This window comes from Argopecten irradians, chromosome 1 (assembly GCF_041381155.1).
Source record: "Argopecten irradians isolate NY chromosome 1, Ai_NY, whole genome shotgun sequence".
NCBI classification, from domain to species: domain Eukaryota; kingdom Metazoa; phylum Mollusca; class Bivalvia; order Pectinida; family Pectinidae; genus Argopecten; species Argopecten irradians.
The window spans coordinates 35821277-35845382 of record NC_091134.1 but is presented as its reverse complement, the minus strand read 5'-3'; the positions used below and the strand labels follow the sequence as shown (position 1 = coordinate 35845382).

General features: G+C 34.7%; 2 protein-coding genes across 2 annotated transcripts; one reads left to right on the top strand and one right to left on the bottom strand.

Annotated features, from left to right (window-relative positions):
- Window positions 1-786: 786 nt before the first annotated feature.
- Window positions 787-3076, top strand: LOC138325903 (meiosis-specific protein MEI4-like). Its single transcript, XM_069271915.1, has 4 exons — window positions 787-1223; window positions 1319-1567; window positions 2005-2444; window positions 2705-3076. The coding sequence occupies exons 1-4, from the start codon at window positions 1193-1195 to the stop codon at window positions 3074-3076; spliced, it is 1092 nt and encodes a 363-aa protein (XP_069128016.1). The 5' UTR covers window positions 787-1192.
- On the bottom strand, window positions 3074-16640 carry LOC138325913 (CUE domain-containing protein 2-like). The gene is made up of 9 exons (XM_069271925.1): window positions 16550-16640; window positions 14314-14466; window positions 13106-13249; window positions 12646-12704; window positions 12098-12198; window positions 8672-8851; window positions 6997-7073; window positions 6630-6690; window positions 3074-6223 (listed from the first exon to the last, which is right to left on the bottom strand). The coding sequence occupies exons 2-9, from the start codon at window positions 14391-14393 to the stop codon at window positions 6077-6079; spliced, it is 849 nt and encodes a 282-aa protein (XP_069128026.1). The 5' UTR covers window positions 14394-14466; window positions 16550-16640; the 3' UTR covers window positions 3074-6076.
- Between the last annotated feature and the right edge of the window lie 7466 nt (window positions 16641-24106).

The following is a 24106-nucleotide window of genomic DNA, read 5'->3' as shown; positions in this document are numbered from 1 at the left end:
TTTTTTAAAGTAAACTTGGGGAAAATGGGAAGCTGTTATTGAAATTCGGAAACGATCTCTGTTCGGTACTTTCAAAAATGTGGAGTTGCAAACAAAGATGGTTGAATGCCTGTCAATCAAAACATTCATACGAACTTTGAGAAAGATCCCAACAGTACTTGAGATATAGCGGTATCAAATTTATTAAGGGTTTAGTTATAAAACATTTAGGCTATATTGTCAAAACCCCAGATAGCCAAATGTCGACACACATGAAGAATGATGATGAGGAAACGTTTCCCTCTGTTTTGTCGGTAAATGTTTCTGTTTTATCATTTGGTATCGGAGAAAAATCGTTAAAGTTTTGTAAGAAAAGGTTGAATTGTCAAGTATCTGCAAAGCTTTAATTATCAACATCATAATAGACTTGATATCAAATTACAAGAGGCACTTGGGCCACATGGACCTTAACAGTCTTCTACCTAGCTATTGGTACAAAATAAAACAAACACTTAGACCTATACAGTAGGCTAACAATTAGGCCAATACAAGGAAATCTTTACATAAAGCTGCTTTCGATATATTTGATGACTTTTACCTTTGAAATAGGTCAAAGTCATTCAAACTTGCATTGGTATATCTTCACCCCAGCATGTAGTTCGCTAAACCTTACTATATTACAAGGTTACAATTTTTTGTCTGATAGATTTTGGACAAATTAAAAAAATATAATACCCAGCATCCAATATCGAATCCCTAAGACTCTTAGTTACATTGTACATTAACAAGTATAGTATGATTTTTACTTCTTTTTTTCCCTAGACATCTAAAACGTCTAAAATGATCTTAGGGCTCTCTCGGGGTCCATGATTCTATAATCTGTAACTATGATTCTCAGATCCCTATGCTTTCAGTAGACCTATGCCCTAATAAGTTGAAGCTTGGCGACAGGTATCTAAATCGTAAATTTTTCGTGTTTTCAAGTTTGCCGTCTGATTCAAGCGTTCAACTGGTTAAAACAAAAGATAAATAGCATGAAAATGGAATAAGATGGTCCGTCCATCACATGATAATCTGTTTTATTAGGCCTAGGCCTAGTTATGACAGGTGTCTGGAATAGTCAGGTCACAGGAACGAAATGCGTTTACTTTTCGTGTTTTGTCATCTGTTTCAAGCGTGTTAACGACTAAGACAAAAGATAAATTGCACGAAAATGGAACCTGATGATCCGTCCACTTCACAAGGTAAGATAGATTTATGTAGCAAATCCCTCTTTTCAGTGGTGCGATATTTCACTCTGTAGAACGGAGTTATGTTTTAACTAATTTCACAATTTCAGAAAATTCACTCGTTCAGGAGGTACGTTTAATGAAGATCTGTGTGGCGGTAGCATGTTGTGCCCTGAAACCTAAAGACACTTCCGCCAGATCATTCACAGAAGGACTTTGTAATGCATTCCAAAGAACCAACCAAAAGTTACAACACAAACACACTTCGATGGAGGCAGAAATTCTTAATCTACGCCAACAGATCGTCCTGAATTCATTGTCGTCACGAGAGACAAATTGTGAGCAGGGTGCGTCTCAAGGTAGGTTAAGGGGAGAGAATACGTACATAGAAGTACAAGTAGGGTATACCTTCCTTACCGTTCATACCATGACCATTGTCATTGGCCAATAATGATCGGAAGATAGGGACAGAAGAAGAAAGTTAATTTAATTTATACTTGATACCTCTTTTCCATAATATCTTGTGTGTAAATCCATACAGTAGGCATACATATAGGATGGCTCTGTATTCTGTGCCCTGGGCATGACATAGGTCTATACCTTACCTGTACACTACATTTATACAAAACATGTAGTTTCATGACTTTCATGGATGTGGGATGACTGGTTTGCTTTGTGTCAGTATAACATGACCTATTGATCTTTAAGAAGATATGACTATAAAATGGGCAGAAGCGCAATAGTTTCTAAGAATTGATAGACCTAATAATTTGACATGCTTCCCTTTTATTTTTAGCTGATGAAGCAGTGTTGTTTCCCACTCCACCATTATCTGGCTCAGACAGAGCTGATAGAACAGAAACAGAAGACCTAGAATGTCTGCAGAGAAATACACAATTTTTACAGAGTGTTATTAACATACAGCAGATCACAAGGCAATCATCAAAAGTCACTGGTGACGGAGACAACAATTCAGCTTCTGCAGCAAAACTAAAATCATTAACTAGTTTAAATCAAACAACCATTGTGAAAAGCTTACAGACAGTCTTGAAGTGTGTACAGGAGAAAACATTCACTACCTCGGCCAAGTCCATGCACCACTGTGTACAATGTGTGGTACAGCTTATGCAACAGGTACCAGATCTGATGTCCAATGTCCAAATTGTGTCCCTCATCAAAGATATAATCAGAAGTCTTGTGGCAGACATTCTCAAAGAAGACATTTACCTTTCACATGTATGTACAGCTATACCCTATTTTAGAGTTACACTGTATTGTTATCTTATTGCTAAAATTAAGAATCTTAACATCAGTAATAATGTTTCCATTTTATCAATTTAATACAGTACCTACAAATATGAGAATTTAGACTTGTCCCGATAGCAGTCAATCTGTCTTATTTATGACTTTCCAATTTCCTTAATTAAAGTGTTAGTATTAATTTTACATCCGTACCATGCACCAGAATTTACTCAATTTAGTGATTTTTCTTTCAGGCAAATGCTAGACAAGAAGGAACAAATCTGGTACTTGAGTTCTCTAAACCGCCTGTTACAAGACTTACCCAGGAAATTTTTGTGAATGAAATCCAAAAGTTTTCACAACATTTACAAGATGTGTGTCTAAATTCTAAACCTTTGCATGTATCATGGTTTGAAAACATCATATTTGTTATCCAGCTACTGCAGACTATACTAGGAGCTGACCATATCTGCTCCAGGACTGATGACGGCAACAGACTACAGTCACTGAAGGATTCACTAGAGGATTCACTTCTACACATCACACACAGATTCCCATTGTACGCACACTCTATCTGGAATGTGTGTGGACAGCTAGAACTGAAGCTACACAAAAACAATCTCTAAAATTAGGTTTTTATTGCATGTATTGTGGACAAACACACAAAAGGTATGTGCATTTCTAAACTGAAAATACAAAAAACATTCCTCTTGAATGTAAATATACATTCGTTTAGAAATACATCTCATGATCTGCCATTTTTTTCCCCTAAAACAACTTATTATTGTGCTTGTATATGATTTCATCACAAAATTTGCAAAATAAATAAACAAATTATGAACCTAATTGAATTAGAACTTCAATAATTGATTAATCAGTTGTATGATAATTTATATCATGAAATACAACGGAAGATTGTATTTGTACAAATATATGTATACATAAATGTTTGGTCTTATGTGTTTTTGTTAACATTGATTAGTGTATTTTGTAGAAGCTCAAATCATGGTGTCAATTCTTTTTGTATAAATCTCCCCTGTATTGTTAATGAGGCACAAAAAAGTTTGATTTTCTATTTCAACATCTTTATTTTTGTACTTAAAAACGTTAGCAACAATTAAAACCATGGTATAAAAAACATGTAATATTACTAAAGATTATGGTAAGATAATGAAAATTACACACAACAGATATAAAAACTTGTTTCTATAGGCTGTAATAGATTATATAATTAGCTACCGACATCTTGATATTAAAGCCAGTGTTGTGACCAGCATTACATTTTGATCCAATTACTTCCCCTTGTCTTAAGGTACAGTACTGACAGAGTGAAATAAGGGAATTAACTCTTGAAATAGATCTGAAAGAGAATTATGGGACTACCTATATTTACTGTTCACAAACTTTTGATTCTATCTGTATGAAGAACTGGAATGTTTGACTATAAGCAACTACATGTAATCAAATTCTGACACTATTTATATTCTCTGAATGATTTAGAGATATCAAAATGAAATCAAGAATTATCCTTTAGATCCCACTCACAGGAGATCACCATATGTATAAAACAGTATGGAGCAATACTGCTTTTACAACTCCTAAACTGGCTATATGACATAGTGTTTGGTATCATGAACAGATCTATGCAGTGGAACACTGGCAGGAACCGAAAAATAAAATGATGAAAGTAACTCTTAAATTACACTTATTGAAAAATCAGGAATGTAGACTCAAGCTACACTAGGCTATACAGAGATAATGAATTACTTACTTCATATGCACATACATACTATCTTACAAACACACAATCATCAACTTCCCTTGCATACTCAGAAATTATAAACAATACCTGGATCATGGTTTGACTGACTTGGAGATTATGAAATTCTTCTGTATAATGTTTGCTGAAGTTGCTGGGTTGATAGATGTGCTTTTAACTTCATTGAGATTTTGTAACACTTACATGTGCCATTGTAATTTCAACAAGAGGCCCAAGGGCCTTAACAGTCATCTGACTACCTTGGCAATAATCATATTGAAAATTAATTAGATATAATGTCATGGTAGCCATCTTCTATTTGGGATCAACTAGAGATGTAACAACACTTTGTCTGGACCATGTCAGGATCATTTCATGCAAGTTTCAGCCAAATCGCACCGATAGAACTTGAGAAGAAGTTCAAAATGTGTTTTCAAGATGGCGGCTGTGGCGGCCATCTTGGATTTTGGATCAACCCGAAAAATAACAACACTTTGTCGGGACCATGTCAGGATCAGTTCATGCAAGTTTCAGCTAAATTGCACTGGTAGAACTTGAGAAGTTAAAATGTGTTTTCAAGATGGCGGCTATGTCTGCCATCTTGGATTTTGGATTGACCCGAAAAATAACAACACTTTGTCAGGACCATGTCAGGATCATTTCATGTAAGTTTCAGCTAAATAGCACAGGTCGAAATGTTCAAAATGTGAAATGTTAACGCAGGTCACCCTGACCCTTCAGTTCAGATGACCTGAAAATGGCTAAAATATGACATTATTTTACTTTATAACATGAAACATGAATGCATGATATTGTATTTCTGGGATTTCATCCCCATTAATCATTTACGCTTTTCACAATTTGTTTTTAAGCAAAGAAAATTAAACTTATATAACAAACTGTTTCGAACAGTCTTGAAAAACATAATTTTATGATAATCTCAAATATGGGCGACTAAAAACTGTAAAAGTTGAAATTTTCTGCATAGAAATGGCCATTACAATTTGGTTCCAGGATCATAAAACACTCTTGGGATTCATTCAGTGTTGACTTAACTAGCAAATAAAAATGATATAACTTTAGAATGTCATCTGATATACCATCCTCAATACTATAGAGGTTACTATCAATAATGTTATATCCAACCCTGGACTATCTCATAATAAAACTAGAGTCAGTTCAGGGGAAAAAAAAACCAACATTCACAACCCTGCAGAGACTCCCTTTGAAAATTACAGAGAGTGATGCCCAACTTCAAAGCAACACAGTAAACCACAATGTAATGTATACAATTCCTTTCATGTTAATCAAAAAATAAAATTAAATGTGTGTTTTGTTGCCTCCAGTTTCACTATGAGATAGTCCAGGGGTGGATATAACGTCAGTGATAGTAACCCCTGGAGTATCAAGGATGCTGAGATACACTACCTTGCATCAAAACCTTGGTTTGATTGAGACCCATGGCTGTTCCATGATCCTGGGAACAAAACTAAAAATCATTTGCCTGCCTTTTTCAAAACATTTGCCTGCCTTTTTCAAAACCTAGTAAATTAACACACAATACACATAGTAAAATTTGATAAAATACATAAATATTATACAAATATAAATATTAAGTGAAATAGCTGAAGATCCCAGTATGACACTGTCTGCTGTCTGGCGATTTTAATTTGCATGTGGTCAGGTGATGAATCAAAAGTATATAATGAAATTTTTTTATGATAAACAACCAAACAATACTTAATACTAAACTTGTGTAATCTGTGCAGTTTCTCTACTAACACATGTTTGTTCTGAATGCCTGTCTACGTTGGTCACTTCCTTTGTAAAGTCTTTATTTATTGAACACAGAGATGTTAGGGTATCCTTAATGAAACCTGTACTTTCTGGCTGGTTTGAGATTCACATAAGTTTTCTTCATGTCTTCGTCCTCATCCTTCTTGATCTCTGTGAACTTCTCTCCTTTTGTAGTTACTATCCTGTTCTCTAAATATCTCACCATTTTCTTAGATTCCTGAAACAGTTTAATAAATGAAAGAAAAATCTGCTATCATTAGATGTTCAATTGAAATGTGTACATTTTCTTCCTTAAACTGCTCTGCATATTATGATTGATTCAGAAATAGCAGACTTCAAAAATATATTTTGAACAGTTTAACTTTAAATTAGGTAAAATAAATTATCTATGCATGTTTCACAGTGGAAAATTCATGTGATTAACTCCATAGCAGTTGGTTATCGTTTATGTTTACACACCCTAATCTATCTCAAAACCCCCCTAGAGAGGTTAGATGAAGCAGTTCTAATTTAATACAATATGTCTCCCTTCAGATAAAATGGTGATTCAATTACTGTTAAATGAAAACCACCAAAATTTGCATTAACTGATGATGGGGAAGATGTAAGCAGACTAAACGTACAGGTTTCGGTGCTATAGGGCTGAAGGTTTTCTTATGTTCATCAGCATCCACATAGGAGTATCTGTAACAGATAAAAGATGGAATCAGTATTGATATCTTAAAAGATGGATTTTATTTCCTATAAAAGACATTTAAACCTTTTCATCAAACTCATTCATATAAAAAAATAGCTTCCTACTTCAATCAAACTTGTGAGTAAGTCATGGACATTCCAGTATTTCAAAATTATATTTAACCGGTAGTCAATGAAAAAATAAACAATTATTTTTTGTCTATAACAAATATGTATTTCATAACCTTAAGTAGCACATACAAACAAATATGAATTTCATAACCTTAAGCAACACATACAAAAAAAATTTCATACCTGGCGATTAGGGTGTCTTTCAGATCTTTATCATCAAGTACTGATACTTTTGGTTTCTTCTTCGTCTTCTCAGCCACCTGAAAGACCAATATCAATATACATGCTGTATGGTCCATTTAAGTAATGTAAATGTAGTATCAAGTACACAATGAACCCCTTCCTATACCAGTTAACACCAGGTAAGACCATCTTTTATTATAAACTGTTACACATGTATCTGTGTATGTCTTACAGACTTTATATGTTTATGGCTCCTAAACATTATAACTCGAAATTTTAATTGTGTTCTCATTTTCATTATTATGTCCAATCACTATAGTTTTGCATTAAGATTACTTGTTTATCTTTGATTCTATCATTTTTGTGCTCTACAGCTCAACAATAGAACTACAGTGAAACCTGTCTATAACGACCACAGACGGGGAGACAGAAAGCCAGTAAATAAAACAGAATCATATTAATGCAATACAGACCTGCTATTGGACATTTTTACATTTATTACCATGCATCATTTAAGAACTAATTGTGCCAATACATTGCCGTCATTTGCGTTCGTTTTATTTTTTAATGTTTGGATGGGGCTTTCAAATGCAATCGTAAATTTTGATCATAATAAAATCAACTTGTTTTGATACATATGAACATAATAATTACCTAATTACTGACTTGATATGGCCTGACATATCTGTGCAAGATTAATTTCAGAAAATGTATACGTGTACGTTGGCAAGTCGTTTGTAATATTGCCCTGTAACCAGTTTTGACGGATTAATCTCTGGACATGGAAGATCGATTTGGAGTCGTTTTCTCACAATATATAGCTTCAAAACTATTAAAAATTACAATGCAGGTACACATATTAACTTTCTGTAGCATTTCTACCAAGTAATTGGGCCGTATTTTATTGATAAACACATCGAGAATACCCGGGTTGCATCGGGCGATAATGAGACTGACTCTTATAGTAAAGAATTTGAAATAGGTAAAGTACAGGCCATTTCTTAGTAATGCTAATTATCAACGATGAAAAATGGAACATATCAATAAATTGACGTTTTATTTTGCCTACCGTATCATCCGAATTGTGGCTTCAAAATCACGCTTTACAACTGATCTTTTCGTGCACATGGTGTTCGCGACCAAACAATAACATAATTTCAGTCTTTGATAGACATAAATGGTCGTTAAAACTTCCATCCTCAAGTCGGCAACTATATTTGTACCTCAAATGTTACAACCCCTAGGTTATAAACCATACAGTCCTGTACATTTGCTTACTAAGGGAGTTAATTACCGGAAGTACTGTAGGTCAAAGGGATGCTACTACACACACACTGTGATCGAAAATTCTATCTCAGCGACCTGTCGTTAGACAACTTTGACGGGGCTAAAGTTACCAGTCGTTAGCCACATTAGACAGGTGGTCGTTATGCACAGTGCCATTATATAGTCAAAACGCACGGGGAGTCTTAAAACCAGTCGTTATAGACAGGCGATCACTATATAGATGCAGTCGTTAGAGCAGGTTTGACTGTACTTTATACTCAAAAGTTAATCACCATGCATTTGTGGCACATACCAAAAGATCAAAACAAAGAAAGTTCAACGAAAATAAGTTGGTCTACGATAATCTTACATCCTGTGAGGGGCTGTTGTAGTTTGCTATATAACTAACCTGTTTGATACACTCCCCAGACTCCTGTCGGTCCAATATCAGCTGTATAGCACTCTCCACATTTCCACTTGCAAGTCCAAGACAGTGTGTTACCTCCATTGTACATGCAGCTGGAAACATTTCTCTGAGAATTTTTACTTCGTCACCCTCCTCTTCCACTATCTTTTCTGTCTCCTTTTCCTGTGAGTCATACATACACGGATTATTTAGTTTCATTTCCTACTGAAAATGTTTACTATACAACAAAGTTTTCATCCTCAGCATTCAACAGGTTACTTTTACTGTCATCATATCCACTTCTGGACGATGTCATAAAAAAACAGAAGGTTCGGTCTGTGACAACAGAAGAGCAGTTAATTTGGTCCTTTAATGTGCTGTTCATCAAAAGAATCAAATAATGGTACATTGTAGTTGACCTTGTGGCTTTGAAGTTGGGCATTGCTCTCTGTGACTGACCTGGGATTGGTCTGGTTTTTTCTCTCCTGAACTACCTTCAGTTTTACTTATGAGTTAGTTCAGGGGTGGATATTACGACAGTGAAAGTAACCCCTGGAGTATAGCCAGGATGCAAAGCTTTATAATTATAACCCATCTTTAGGTAGCAGTGTACAGTAAGACCGAATGGCCATGGGTGAGATTTTTATTAAGCAGAAAGCCCCTGTTTTATTATATGCATAAAAAATAAAAAAATGTATATGTCCTAAAATTGGTGAATTCAATCTAGAGAATTATATGGAAGCTTCACATTTGCATAAAGAAATTCCCCAAAATGGGTTCGAGATTAATGGTTTAGAGGATATCCGAATGTGCGTCTAAGATGGAAAAACTCAATACTGTAGCAGCAGAAATTGATAGCCGGGGTACTAGGTAAGATTGCTCAAAAGTTTAATGATATACATATGTCGAAATAGGCTCAGTTCCGCTATCACGGCAGTGATGCTTGGTTTTAAACTGTGTTCAAGAAAAAAAATTCTCCTAGAGGGGGTGTAATTTTGGGTTGAAAATCCCAATTTTTTGCATTTTTTCAAAAAAAAAACAAATTTGGTTACCATGGTTTTTACAGGCTCACAATACCACAAAAAGCAGACTTGTCCAAAAATGAACTCTGCATAACAATTGCAAATGTTGTGTAGATTACAAATATATATACTTTGATATAGATGTCATTTAAGGTTAAAAAGCTGTGTGTACATAATTAAAGCCTGCACTTAATTTTGCTGATTTTTTCAAATCTACTGTACACTGCCACCTTATAAGTGACTGAAATTCTCATTTTTTGGAAAATGACCTTGATTATAATTGATTTTGCTAAATTTTCATTTATTTATCTTAGAAATCACAGTCAAACAGTTTGAAACTGTGTAAATACATATATTTTTCATTTGTTACAACTAAAGGGAGGTAATTGGCTCATTTAGCCATTCTGTAATTTGCTACCTAGGTATGGTATGATATGCTTGACTGTTAATTGATTAATCATTTTACACTTGAACAGCAAGCTGACAACAGCTAACCGGGTGTCTCTCGGTCCATTTAATATGAATTCCAATTAATTTTGCTCTGCTAATTACCCGGTATCCATGGAGATTTACAGCAAAAGTGCTAATTTTGGGATTTTTTTCATTGATTTCTCAGTTTTCATATAAATAAGGCTGTAATATGTATTTTTTGTACTAGAGTGAGTGTTCGGTTAAGCCGATATTGTCAGTTATTGGCATTTTCTTAAGAAAAGAGGGAAAAGGGGCTTTTTTTCAATAAAATGGGAATAGCGTACACTTTTGTATGAATACATGTAATATTCTGTATTTCGAGGTTGAAAACTCAATATTGTGATTAAATATGCTGGAAATTATGACATTTTGAATGTCATGTTAAGATTTATCTATCAGAATAAGTATATTTAATGCTATAGTAAAGCAAAATAGGATTTGTATTGTCAAGAATAATAACACTAAGTATTTATGACGTCATTTGCACAGATAGTGATGACGTCACAATTATCATGACGTCATGGTTGCTATGACGTCACAAAACAGGGTCAGATTTCATAGCAACCCAGTATTTTTCACTTTTCTGCATAGAGAGAAACTCCAAATACCATATTAAATTTTCAGAATAATTTTATTTCAGAAAACAGCATAGTTATTTAACTTTTATTTTTTCAAATTACCTCCCCTTGTTACTTGTATTGGAGGAATATTGGTGAAAAGATACCTTATGGGGAAATTGGCATTACTCGGTGACTATTAGAGATACACAGTATCCGGATAGGTCATTTTGTTCGTCACAACTTTGTTTAGACATTATTTGGGTTTTCGGAAAACTTTAAAATACAAAACATGCTGTATAAGGTAGCAGTGTACAGTAAGACCGAATGGCAATGGGTGAAATTTTTATTAAGCAGAAAGCCCCTGTTTTATTATATGCATAAAAAATTAAAAAATGTATATGTCCTAAAATTGGTGAATTCAATCTAGAGAATTATATGGAAGCTTCACATTTGCATAAAGAAATTCCCCAAAATGGGTTCGAGATTAATGGTTTAGAGGATATCCGAATGTGCGTCTAAGATGGAAAAACTCAATACTGTAGCAGCAGAAATTGATAGCCGGGGTACTAGGTAAGATTGCTCAAAAGTTTAATGATATACATATGTCGAAATAGGCTCAGTTCCGCTATCACGGCAGTGATGCTTGGTTTTAAACTGTGTTCAAGAAAAAAAATTCTCCTAGAGGGGGTGTAATTTTGGGTTGAAAATCCCAATTTTTTGCATTTTTTCAAAAAAACAAATTTGGTTACCATGGTTTTTACAGGCTCACAATACCACAAAAAGCAGACTTGTCCAAAAATGAACTCTGCATAACAATTGCAAATGTTGTGTAGATTACAAATATATATACTTTGATATAGATGTCATTTAAGGTTAAAAAGCTGTGTGTACATAATTAAAGCCTGCACTTAATTTTGCTGATTTTTTCAAATCTACTGTACACTGCCACCTTAGTAGATCACCCTTGTTGGCCCAGATTAAAGCAAGCGAGGGGCCTTAGTGTGGGTTAATTATTACTATTTTGCTGATTTTATTCATCATTTATAATATGTGTTTTGTTTTTATTTGTTATTTGTTACCTGTAGCTCATTCTGATCTATCAGAGTTATTGCCCTTTAATTCACTCTATCAGTACTGGCAGAGTGAACGAAAGAAGTAACTCTGTGTTGATGGAGTGAAATTAAGGGAAGTAACTGTGTACTGATGGAGTGAAATGAAGGGAAGTAACTCTGACTGATCAGAGTGAAATTAAGGGAAGTAACTGTGTACTGATGGAGTGAAATGAAGGGAAGTAACTCTGACAGATCAGAATACCTGTAGTTGTGTATAGTGGTTCTGTGGCTGATACCTGTCATCAGCTGTTTGTTTAATGTTACCTTTTCACAGTTTGCATTCTGTATGTCACTAGGTGAGGCTGTTATGGCCTCTAAGAGGTCATCACTGAGGGAGGTCTGCCTCTGTCTGGTTGGGGCATTGTCTGTAGTAAAAATCAGCACACCTTTTTATTTTTACTGGTAAAATCATCAGATAAATAGTGACTTTAGAGCATTTTTAAAAGTCTTACAGTATTATCTATCTATTCATTAGTAGGGGTCATTTCATATCTGAATACATATACATATTGCATTACAGAGTTATCTACTCTTCCCAGTACTCAATAGGTTATAATTTTTTAAAATATCTCAAAATAAAATGTGATTTTATTTGCCCAAATACAGCCACTACTTATTCTCATGAGTAGAAAATTCACTTATGATCAAGAATAAGAATCATTTCGAATTATTGACTGTAATTCTATATTGATTAGAATACCTGAATGAGACATTGACATTTACCATGAACAACTTACTATATGATAAATATTATCACATCTCCCCTGTACCTTAATACGAATACATTGGTTAAGATATTATGGCATAGATACCTGTTTGTTTCATAGAAAGATTGGACGCAAGTTGAAACATCCATTCACAAATATCTACACTGTAGAAAAAAAAATATCTTAATTTTAAAAAATATATATCAACAAGATATTTTGTTAGTTTAAAATATTTAATCAACCAGCTATTTAACAGTATATATAAATACTATATATATATATTTATAACTCAAATGGTTAATACATTGAACATCACATGTATTTTACAATGATCGAACAACAATTAACATTCTATAAAGTTAATGAGCTCTTATACATTATATATATGCATCATATAATTACAATATATCATGAATAAACCCTGTAAATAATAAATACATTGGTGGGACATTAACTAAATTTTACAATAAATCATTGAAAATTACCCTCATTGTTGATGAGCATTAAACGACTTAAAGAACAATATTTTTTAATTTCCTGTATAAGACGAACACTATAGAATTACCTTGATATTTCACCAAAGCCTGGCACATAGGCATCCATCATCTCCACAAACTGATCCACATCAATATTCTCTTCCACATCCTCACCATTACCCAGGTCTTCTAGGATAGTGATCACGTAATCCAGCACTACATCGTCAATATCCCTACAAAGGTTATAGATTAATATACCATATTACTCAATAAGCGCCCCTTATCATATGTTGTTATTCAAAACTGGTATATTTTTAAAGAAGACTACTGGAAAATAAATTCTACAAACAGCAATACATATCAAACATCTCATTAGGAAATTATGGTTTTAATCTCTTGTGTATATGGTCAAATTAGCAAATTCCCATAAAATCCACTATTTTGTCAACTAGGTATCTTTGAAAGACAATAGCTCAAAAACGAGCACACGGTCATAGGCTTTTTCTTCCATTTTCTTCTATGGTATGAACTTCTATTTCCAAAATTCTATATGAGAAAAAAAGTTTAATACAAGAAAATATTGACTTCTCAGAGGAGTACATCCTTAAAGGCCCACTACCTTTCCAGAGCAAAATTTAAAGGTTTCTTATAAACATTAATAACAAAAGAAAATATATGTCGATGGCTTAAGATGAGGTTACAACACCAAACATATGCAAGATTTCCTCTCTAATGTACGATAACAGTGGAAATTCATTTCGCTGTTTTGCCGTCTGGCGCAGTTATAGTCAACTACCGCGCGGCATTTAAGACAACCGCAGGAAACATAATACGACCCGCGTTATGAAAATTAACATTTTATTTATTCTAATGAAACAGTTCTGAAGGTGATGATAAGTGTGCTAGTAAATGTATAGTTAATAACTTCTGCGACTCTACAAAATTATCGATCTCGTTTTACATTCCTATTTAAAAAATTAAAAGCCGTTTCAAAAAGGTAGTGGCCCTTTAAATGCAGATTTTAGACTGAAAATATGAAAACTTTCAATATCTTTATTTTTATTCAGAATTTTCTAGAATTTCTAATGCTTATGGTCATGTTCGATATCATTGATAATTATTCTGTGAAATTCATGTACAGTACCACTTCTAGCAAAGGTATACAAATGTATGCACATATATAGAATATTAGAAACTACTTGAAAACTTGACCTCTCCTGTTAAGTCAGAATATTAGATAACAATTAATATAATTAATTTAAAGATATATGTATATAAAAATCCAGGTGTAACTTACAACATGCCATAATCCAGATCATTCTTCACTAAGAATTTGTGTAGTTCATCCTGTACAATTGTTTTCCTGGTTGTAGCCATGCAAAATGTCTTTTTGAAACTTTCCACAAGTGAAATATAGGAGTATTCCAAAATCACAGCTGCTAGCTGAAACCTACAGATTCACAATATTTTGCATAAAAATTAGATTCATATGCTTGGAGTCCATACAAATTTAGGATATTCAGATGTTAGAAAATGTACAACAAAGAGTACATTACCTGGATTCAGATCGAGCAAGTAACAAAATTACCAACAATTACCCGATAAACACAGAAGAATTTGAGGGGATTTAATAAACATTTTTAAGATCGTGAAGGAAAAGTTTGACGAAAATGTCACCTCCAACCTATTTGTCTGCAATACCAATGAAAGAAAATATATGGGGACATAATTTCAAGTTGTACAAACTGTGTAATTTCAGAACTTAATCAATTTTAGAGTAGTTGATATATAGAAGGGTTGGCCAGATTCAATTGTGAATGCTGAAAGAAATGAAAGAATTTGAAATACTGCAGGATAACCATCTAAAGGATAACATGTATAATGATTGGGATTTATAAATGCGAAGGATTTGTCACTCAGGGTTTTGGACGAATATGCTACAAGCGCTTTTGTGTTTGTGCACTGAATGTGACGTTAGGGGAAGGACTGATTTTCCTTTGATATCCACATGCAGGCACAACTTTTGATGTGGCTTTAATAAGCTTGCTGTTGCAAGGCTAACCTTCTTACTTTCTGAAGCAGGCTGTCATTCCACAAGATGTCTTATTATTTTTAATGAAAATTAACGACCTTTCTTCTAAAGCTTTCGTCCTTAAAACAAGTATAAGACATCGTGAAATTTATTAATTAAGATTTTGATTGTTGTTTCTTTTGACTCAATAAGACCAGTATTTGTTAAGGAAAATACTTTTTATTCACGGTTCATAGGCATCTTGTGTGGTGTTTAGTAGAGTTAAGAAACAGTGACAAATCCTTCTCACTAACATAAATCCTTGTAATTACAGATATTTGTTTTTGAATCTCCATTTTTCTTTACCATTGAATTGTATAATCTGTGTATTATATCTATATAGACATAGAGGCTATTGATCAGCTTATTTTTTTTTAATATTTTTACTTATTTTTCAATTAATTCTACGTCCATAATTTTTCAATTCAATTTAATAAGAGCGCAGCTCTCTGCGCGGCCGAAGGACGCGTAGAGCGAAGCTCTACTAACCATAACAGGTGTGTGAGCATATAGATTCCGATACATTCTAGTACCCCTTGGACTTTGAAATTGTGTCCCGCGGGAAAAGTCTCGCGCCTCCATGTAGGCAGCCATGTTTTAATTCTCGTTATCAGCACGACGAGATTTGAAATTTCTGTACCAGACTAAATTTGTTATCAGTATAAGCTTTAAAATTACTGTAAGTAGTTTTAATTTACACATATACAAGAACAACGCAATAAATGTACTGGCCCAATATATATTGTGTATGCTCTCAATCGCACGGCACCGTCAGCAGTGACGTCACAAAACCTGACGCCAAAATGGCGGCACAGATTCGCGCGTATTTCTGATAGCATGGCATGTTGCCAAGTTTTCTCTGCATCTGATAAAACAAGATTGAAGTATATTGAACTATTCAATTTGGATTATTTTGAATTCTTTCTAACTATCGATAGTATGTGCATGTCAGTGAAATATTTTATTGTTAATCTCGTAGGAAAATATAGACAATATAAAGTTATGATGTTATAATCTTTTACATGTAGCTGCGCTCTTCTGAGGCTTTGCCTTAAATTCATATTAGGACGTACTGCACAAAATGATTATATATAATACAGGTACTGAGGTAGCCATGCCAGTAGCCTGTTCACATGTTAACCATTTAATAATAAAAAGTGCAGTAACGTACAAGATATGCTCGGTCACGTCATCTCTTACAGTCATTATGCGATTACATGCATTTTGATGGAGATCCACTTTGACTTTTATACCGCGCTAGCTAGGACTAGTTCCTAACAGTTTAGAAATATTATGTGGGTCGTGCATCGGTAGAAATCGAAAGCCTGCATTACGAAGTTATCAATGCAATAGTTTTTCAACACGCCATAGCCTTTCCACACATGGTTAAACGATGAATAAACATTTGCAAATGTGTTTTTTATGCAATAGCAGGAAAGCTAGGCTTAGGGCCTATACCCACCGTTTTTGTTCTGAAAGTAAATTAAAAGCAAGCTTGTGTTTACACCGGAAACAGAATGCATTGTCCAACAAGTATTCGGATCACGGGCAAAAATATCCGGATTGGTCAAGAAAATGCAACTCCTGTAATTTGTGTTGAAAGAACGTGTTAGAAATAAATATAAGGCCTACAGTACGAATGAAATTAAACAGATGGCCGGACAATGATTCCTTCTAAACTACAGGATCAGCATTGATGCGAGTCATTGATGTCATTATTTTTTAAATTCATCGGGGCGTGAAAACTTTGTTTACGATCTGTGTAAATCAGCGTAACGTTAGCGGTTACTCATAAAAGTTTGCAAACATTTTAAAAATAATGACAAATTCTTGATTAATTACTTAGACTGTATGATCGTACGGTGGCTGATTGAGGACATACAAATAAATATTTTTATCTCGTTATAACGACTAAGTAGTAGGCCTATCTCGTTATAACGACTTAGTATCTCGTTATAACGACTTAGTATCTCGTTATAACGACTTAGTTATCTCGTTCACAATGTGATGTTAATGCACGACTACACACAAAAGACTTGACGATTGGTTAACAAGGTGCCACAAAAGCAATATTCCCTGCGCCTCGCAGTAGTGTATTTTTATATAGAACATTTCATTATTGGCTATCAAGATTGATTGATGTTGTGCTAGATCAGATTGGAATATGTTTCTATAGTTATTATCTAAATATCAAAAATGGAAGGTCCCCAATAGTTAAAGGCATAACAAGAACATTATAATTTTAGGTCGTGTGACCTAAAAGGTCAGGATCACCTATACAGTCGAACACGAATAACAAACCTTTGGGGACCAACAAAATCATACTTCGTTAGGTACCTATAAACATTATATTGCAAATATCTTATATGAACATTAATGGAGAATGAAAACCACTACATTATAACTATGTGTAACAAGTGATGTTGTTTTGGGATAAATGTCTATGTTGATGTTATGAAGGTATGTATGTGATAAGTCGTGTAGTACATGTATGTAAGTCGTGTGGTGAATGAGAGCCCTCCTGTGTGGGGATATTTGTTTATATTTTTGAAGGCTAATCCCAAGGCCCAAACCTTGGCAGCCTTCAGATGTATAGCATGTAATTGTTTAAAAAAAAATAAATAACGTTATAACCATGAGTACGCTGTAAGTACGTTCGTTATAAACGTATTTTAATGTAGTCATAAGTGTTCTGACTTTTCATACGAACGATTTCTTCTCAATAACCAAAAGGCCTAGGTACTGGTACCCAAATTGGCCATGTAGCATGCTGGGTTGAAGGCTTAAGAAGTTTGTTCAAATAAATAAACTTGACCTTCATTCAAGGTCGCAGGTGTCAAATTCCCCGTTATGTTAAAATCTTCACACAACTTCTTGTCAATTATCTTAGGGATAATAGACATGATTTGGATCTGTAGCATGATATGTGTACATAGAGGTGGATCTGTAGCATGAGAGGTGAGCATGATACATGTACAGAGAAATTCTTCTTGACTCTCCTATAATTTTTATGTACTATGATTTCTAAGTAGCAGGTAAGGAATTCAGGCCCATTGGGTTTTTGTTTTATATTACTGTGTAGTTCTACTCAATGGATGTACATATATATTAATAGTCAGTTACTGTTAAGACTCATTTGGCCTCTTGTGATATGCAGGATATTTCATAAAGCTAAATTGAATGATTTTAGAGTTACACTGACGATAGACAGAATCAAAGGAATTTGGTGTTTTTGAATATGTTTCTATGTTGTAAAAGAAACTGTTAACAAGAGGTTAAGAGGGACTGTATCGCTCACCTAGTTTATTTAGTAAATCTCACAAGCACTCTTGCAATTGGAATTTGTTCCGCCACATATAAGAATGTAATATTTTGTATAATTTAGAATCCCCATTCCATTGGGATAATGAGTGTTATCCGATGCTTAGTTTCAGCACAGGTTTACGACGCGCGCGCAAAAAAAAAAAAAAAAAAAAAAACTAAAAATATTTTAGTAATTTTTTTTTTGCGCGTCGTAAACCTGTGGTTTCAGGGGAAAAGTCGGTTATATGGAAATGGCGACGTCATCAAACGTTGTTTCGATATAAATGCTTACAATTCGGATATATCAACTTCACTAGCCAAGGTACAGTAGTCTATGTTGCAGGTAGAGTATCGGACTATATGTCCACAGGACTAGGCCTATATGTCAACGGAAAAATATATATATATATGACCAAACAAAAGTTTAATTCATTCGAAACAGAGATTGATATATTCACGGAAGGACATGGTATTTTATAATACAATGATACAAAGACACTCATATCACTCATGATGGGAATACAAAAATGAAGTTCTACTTTCCTTTATTCATGTTTATAGGTTGGCTACTACAATAAAAAGAGTTATCGCAAGAATGTTAAGATAACAAAATATTAACCTTAAACTGTCAAGTACATTGGTAAATTATCAAGCAAATCAAGGATTAAACATACATAATAAAAGATAACAAGAGGCCCACGGGTCTTAACGGTCACCTGAGTTTGGATACAGAATGGAACTATGACATGTAAACACACATAATATATCTGCCAATCAAGTGCGTGAAGTCTGTCAGTGATTCTATCAATTTGACCTTTTAATCTATGAGGACATAGATACTTGACGACTCATAAAGCTAGCGACATGTATAATTAATGTCTGTACGATTCCTAGATAATCCTTAAGTTGATCCATTTTCTCAAAATCTATACTGTACTAATTCTAACGCACAGGCTAGAGAACATAACATCGAACAGCAATATATCTAAGTCATGGTAGATATTTTTTCAGAAATTCATAAAGCTTCCAAAACATTAAAATCATACATGCCCTCTTCCAGCCAACACGCGTACGTAATATTTTGTTTTAAGTACCATCGCGTTAGATGTCAGTTGTCACATAAAAAGACCACATAGACTTCTGGAAAATTCACCAGCTAATAAAGCATAATCGCTCCCCCAAGTGCATTAATCCTAATACACTATCTACATGACGGTAATAGTATACCAAGTAATGTCATGTGTTTTCTTCTGATATCAGCAGAATCACTAAATTGGGATTGGGCTCTCAATGACTCTTGGTAGCTCACCAAGGACCGAAGCGTAATTTCTTTTTAAAAATTTGAAAAAAAAATAAAAAAAAAAACAATTCCAAAACAACACATTGGGCCAAATTTGACGACAACCAAGAGGAAAGGGATGCAACAACTGATCATATATCTTGTTTAATGAATTATATATTTATCACAGGACAGACTGATAGTAAAAACTTGACACCTTCCTGCTGAAACTGTCTAAATATATTTTCACTGACTGTTGTGTGATATGATGATCGGATTTTCATCTACCGGATTCTATAGTCTTGCAGGGTGTTGTAAAAACGGTTTTTATTTATTGTTTTTACGTCCTATTTACAGCCAGGGTCATTTAAGGTCGGCCTCCCGTTGATGTGTGTGGTGTCTTGCGTGTGTAAGGTGCAAAGTGCGTGTTTTGGGAGACGGTGGTATCTTCGTGTTATGTCTTCATGTATAGTGGAACTCGTCCATTTTTATAGTGCTCTATCACTAAAGCTTGCCGCCAAAGACACCAAGCAGCACACCCCACCCTATCACATTATACGGACAACGGGTGAACCAGTCGTATACGGACAACGGGTGAACCAGTCGTCCCACTCCCGGTATGCTGAGCGCTAAGCAGGAGCAGAAACTACCACTTGGTGTGTCTCGGCCAGGGGCCAGAACCCAGAGGCTTGCTCACAGGTGCGAGTGCTCAACTAAAGCCCAAAAGTGAGGTAAAGAGAAACATTTGGAAGAAGACTATAAGTTAGGAAAAAAAAGAAAAGATAAGATCCTAAATTTAGTCGCCTTCTACGATCATGCAATAAGGACAGCAGGTACAATTTGCAGGAGAACGGAAGGATCTTTTACTGGTCAATAAAAAAGAAGACGGCGCCCGCAATCAACATGCCCAAACGTTATTCTTTCTTCTGGCGACTCAGTTCAAGGTGGTCCGTTTTTACAGGAGGGAGCAACCCAGAATTTTAATGTTGTATTTCGCTGCTTCAGTCCCTGTTAACGTATTTGCAATAATGTGGTCAATACCTGATAGGATAAAGTGTAATCGAATCTTATCATCAACTGTCTGTCCCAGTACATATCTGGGTTTGTCGGAAGCGATTTTTAATTTGTGGACTTGAGTGTTACGACGTCATAAAGGTGGAATGTATATATGTAAACAACAGCTTCTTCTCATTGTCCCTGACCTCTCGGAAGTGGCAATGGAATGCAGTATTTTCGCTTATTTTTTTGTCGAAAGATGGCGATTTTCCCGACAGTACTTGATATATATCTTTAGGTGTCCAAAAAAGAGTACACCACTTAAGATAGACACTGTTTTGAAATAAAACCAAAATTGTTGTTTTATTTTTCAATTTCATTGATTTTTTTCCAAGGAATTATTTTTCCAAATCGATACGCAACGTCAATGTTTCTATTGTGACGTCACGATAACGTCGGGTTTCCGCGCCATTCTCGGATTATTTTTTTTCATCGTGAATGAAAGAAATGAATAGGCTAATCAGAAAGCCAGAAACAACGAGAAAATTAATTATACAATAATATATCCTTATAATTTACAGGTGGTTGGCGTCGATTAGGTTATTAAGTGCTGATTATAGTATAAAGGATTTCGTCTTGGCCTTTCTCGCCATGCTTTGCTTATATCATTCAATTTGATAAACCGGGCTTGACAAAAATACAATTATTTCTATTTGATATTTTCTGTAAAAGAGAATCACTTTGGTTTCTTCTTGCTCATTTTGTGGTCATGTAGTTGGTGAGTGGTCCTATAACGTTAACGTTGTTGGTCAGTTTGGAGTGTGTTCTCCCTAGTGCTGAAAGTATTACAAGGTAATTTGTTGGAGTATTGAATAATACACCACTAGTGGTTTTTTTCGTAACTGACAGAGTGGGTTTATATCGTAACCAATCCAACAACGTGATTTAACTAATATATGCATTCAACTTGCCAATGATACAGACAGCTTCAATCGTTTGCTGAAATGTTAGCACACGTTGGATATTCCACTTTTGATGCTAATTTCTGTCAGTCTGATACAAACACGTTGTCGATCAGCTGTAACGATATGGAAATATACAGCAAATATTGATCGTCTTGTAATTACGTTTTTAGTTATTCACATTTGACGTTGCATTCGAGGTCCGATTTCCGCGTCACCACTTAAAAACTAGAAGTGAATGTCAATATATATCTATGTTTATGATAGAAACAGGGCCGTTTTCGATTATGCGGTTTGACTGGTTGGACCTAGTTGTTCGTTTATGAATTAAAGACGGACCTGGTGATTTTATATTGTTTCAGACGAGCCTTGACAAGACCCTCACATACCGGAATCATAAACTGCAGGTCCGTAAGGATTTATACTTGAAATATTGACTTTTACAAATGGTCGAACCGGTTATTCCGAATAAACGAAAATGGCCCAGGTTACACTCACAGTTTCTTTAAACAGTCGTCATCTCAAGTGAAACAATTCTACATACAAACAAACTACTATTAACTCACCGAAGAATATCTGAAATACCACTACGCAGTGCAAGCAAATTAACTTAAATGTTTATTTAGACTACGATTCTAACGTGACGTAAAGCATATAGAGATTGAACAGTGTTTTGATTGCGTTAAAGGTGGTATGAACGCAATGGGATACAGACATATTCAATGTAGCGCGTTAGCGCTACATGTAGAATATGTCTGTATCCCATTGCGTTCATACCACCTTTAACGCAATCAAAACACTGTTCAATCTTTATATTTACATAAATAAGTCTACTTTACGTCAAATTTAAAACGGTTGTGGTTGCTAAGTTGGGAAACTAAGGTAGTCAGGGTGACCGAAGATATAGTTCCGATTGTTGAATGTTATAGATGCAGTTTGATTTGAAATTTAACAATGACACCTTTAAATTATTTTTAAATTAAGTGGTTTTTTTTCAATTTGATAATATATCAATAATGTCCAATTCGAATAAAAATTGAGATAACCGAGGCGGAACGACTACCGGTATATATCGTTGTCAGGGTAGTGATGCGGTCCGAAGTGGAGCGAGCCGCCATATTTGATTTTCAACCGAGGAAAGTAACTGTGAAATAGTCTGTTGATCAAATGGTATGACTGTTGAGCTGCTGAATGTTTGTAATGTATGTATCGGTCTACGTACGCAATATAGACTAAATTCTTCATAGTCACGACTTTTATTTGATTGTACGGATGACAGACAAGTGTTTGCATGGTGTGTGACTGACGTTAGGCTAACATTCCTGAGGAAAGCCCCCGGTTGTAGCCTCGACCAGCGATCGACCTAAGGATCAGTCTTGAGACAAATAGAAGACCGAAATCCTTTTTTTAATTTATTATCAATTCAAAGCAAATCTGTCATCTGTGAAAAGGTAAAATATAAATTAAGTAATTAAAGTTTATTTAGATTATCATATGACGCAAAATTTTACCGAAGCGTGAACTAGAAGTAGTCCGATCCTACTCTGGGTTTGTATTCATGCGTCGTTGCGTTTACGCTAATTTGAACGCAACTCCCCTCCCGTTGACTATATATGGGCATATGTAAATATATGTACTTGATGCTGTACATTGCTACTGTTTGACGTCAAAGTACTAGATAATTTAAGTTTACGCATTAATGGTCAGCCTGTGTAAGGGACATTACAGAGGACGAGTTGTGTCGCTAATGTGCCTGCTAACAACATTCAGAAGCCACAGTTGAACCCGTCATTCTTGTTCCAGGATCCATGTATGCTTAATGATTATTTTTTGATGAGCACACAAACTAGTGATGATGTACACAACTACTTATGATGATTAACACATTGACCTGTGACGGAGTAATAGTATCTCCGTAGTGTCCGTCGTACGCATGTAAAACGAGCAGGTGGTAGCGAGGATGACAGCCGATCCACAAGTCTCCTGTTAGTCTATCCACCTCTATGTTTTAAGGGGGATTTACCTCGAAATGAAACTACTAACAGTGGCTCAATACGATTTATCTATGAAACAAAATGCGTAGAAACCATTCGTAAAACATTCATTAAACAATCACATTGGCGGACTTTGAATGAATCAGTAAAGTATATCGTAACTCTGACCTACTTTTGTTACCAGACTCATGTAACCTCAGCATATCAAAGAAATAATGTAACTCCCTATTTACCAGTAACCATTTCAAAACACTGCAACAAAACGTATCCCATGAAAAAGGTTGATAAAAGATGGATATCAGCGACAAATACTAAGGGAAAATCTCTTTCACTTAAGCATTGATGTCACTATTTTTTATTTTTTTCGGGATATGAAAAACAAATTTGTTTGCAAACTGTGTGAATCCGCGTAGCGGATTCTCACAAAAGTATGCAAACAATTTTTTTTTCATAACCCGATAAAATTAAAAAATAGTGACATCAAT

What these genes read in the sequence shown, in the direction of transcription:
- LOC138325913 (XM_069271925.1), bottom strand. Translation starts at nt 14,393, where the DNA reads ATGGCTACAACCAGGAAAACAATTGTACAGGATGAACTACACAAATTC. An exon ending in GATCTGGATTATGGCATGTT is followed by an intron (nt 13,250 to 14,313) that starts GTAAGTTACACC and finishes TAACCTTTGTAG; the next exon opens with GGATATTGACGATGTAGTGC. An exon ending in GGCTTTGGTGAAATATCAAG is followed by an intron (nt 12,705 to 13,105) that starts GTAATTCTATAG and finishes TTTTTTCTACAG; the next exon opens with TGTAGATATTTGTGAATGGA.
- LOC138325903 (XM_069271915.1), top strand. Translation starts at nt 1,193, where the DNA reads ATGGAACCTGATGATCCGTCCACTTCACAAG. An exon ending in TGAGCAGGGTGCGTCTCAAG is followed by an intron (nt 1,568 to 2,004) that starts GTAGGTTAAGGG and finishes TTTTATTTTTAG; the next exon opens with CTGATGAAGCAGTGTTGTTT. An exon ending in AAGACATTTACCTTTCACAT is followed by an intron (nt 2,445 to 2,704) that starts GTATGTACAGCT and finishes TTTTTCTTTCAG; the next exon opens with GCAAATGCTAGACAAGAAGG.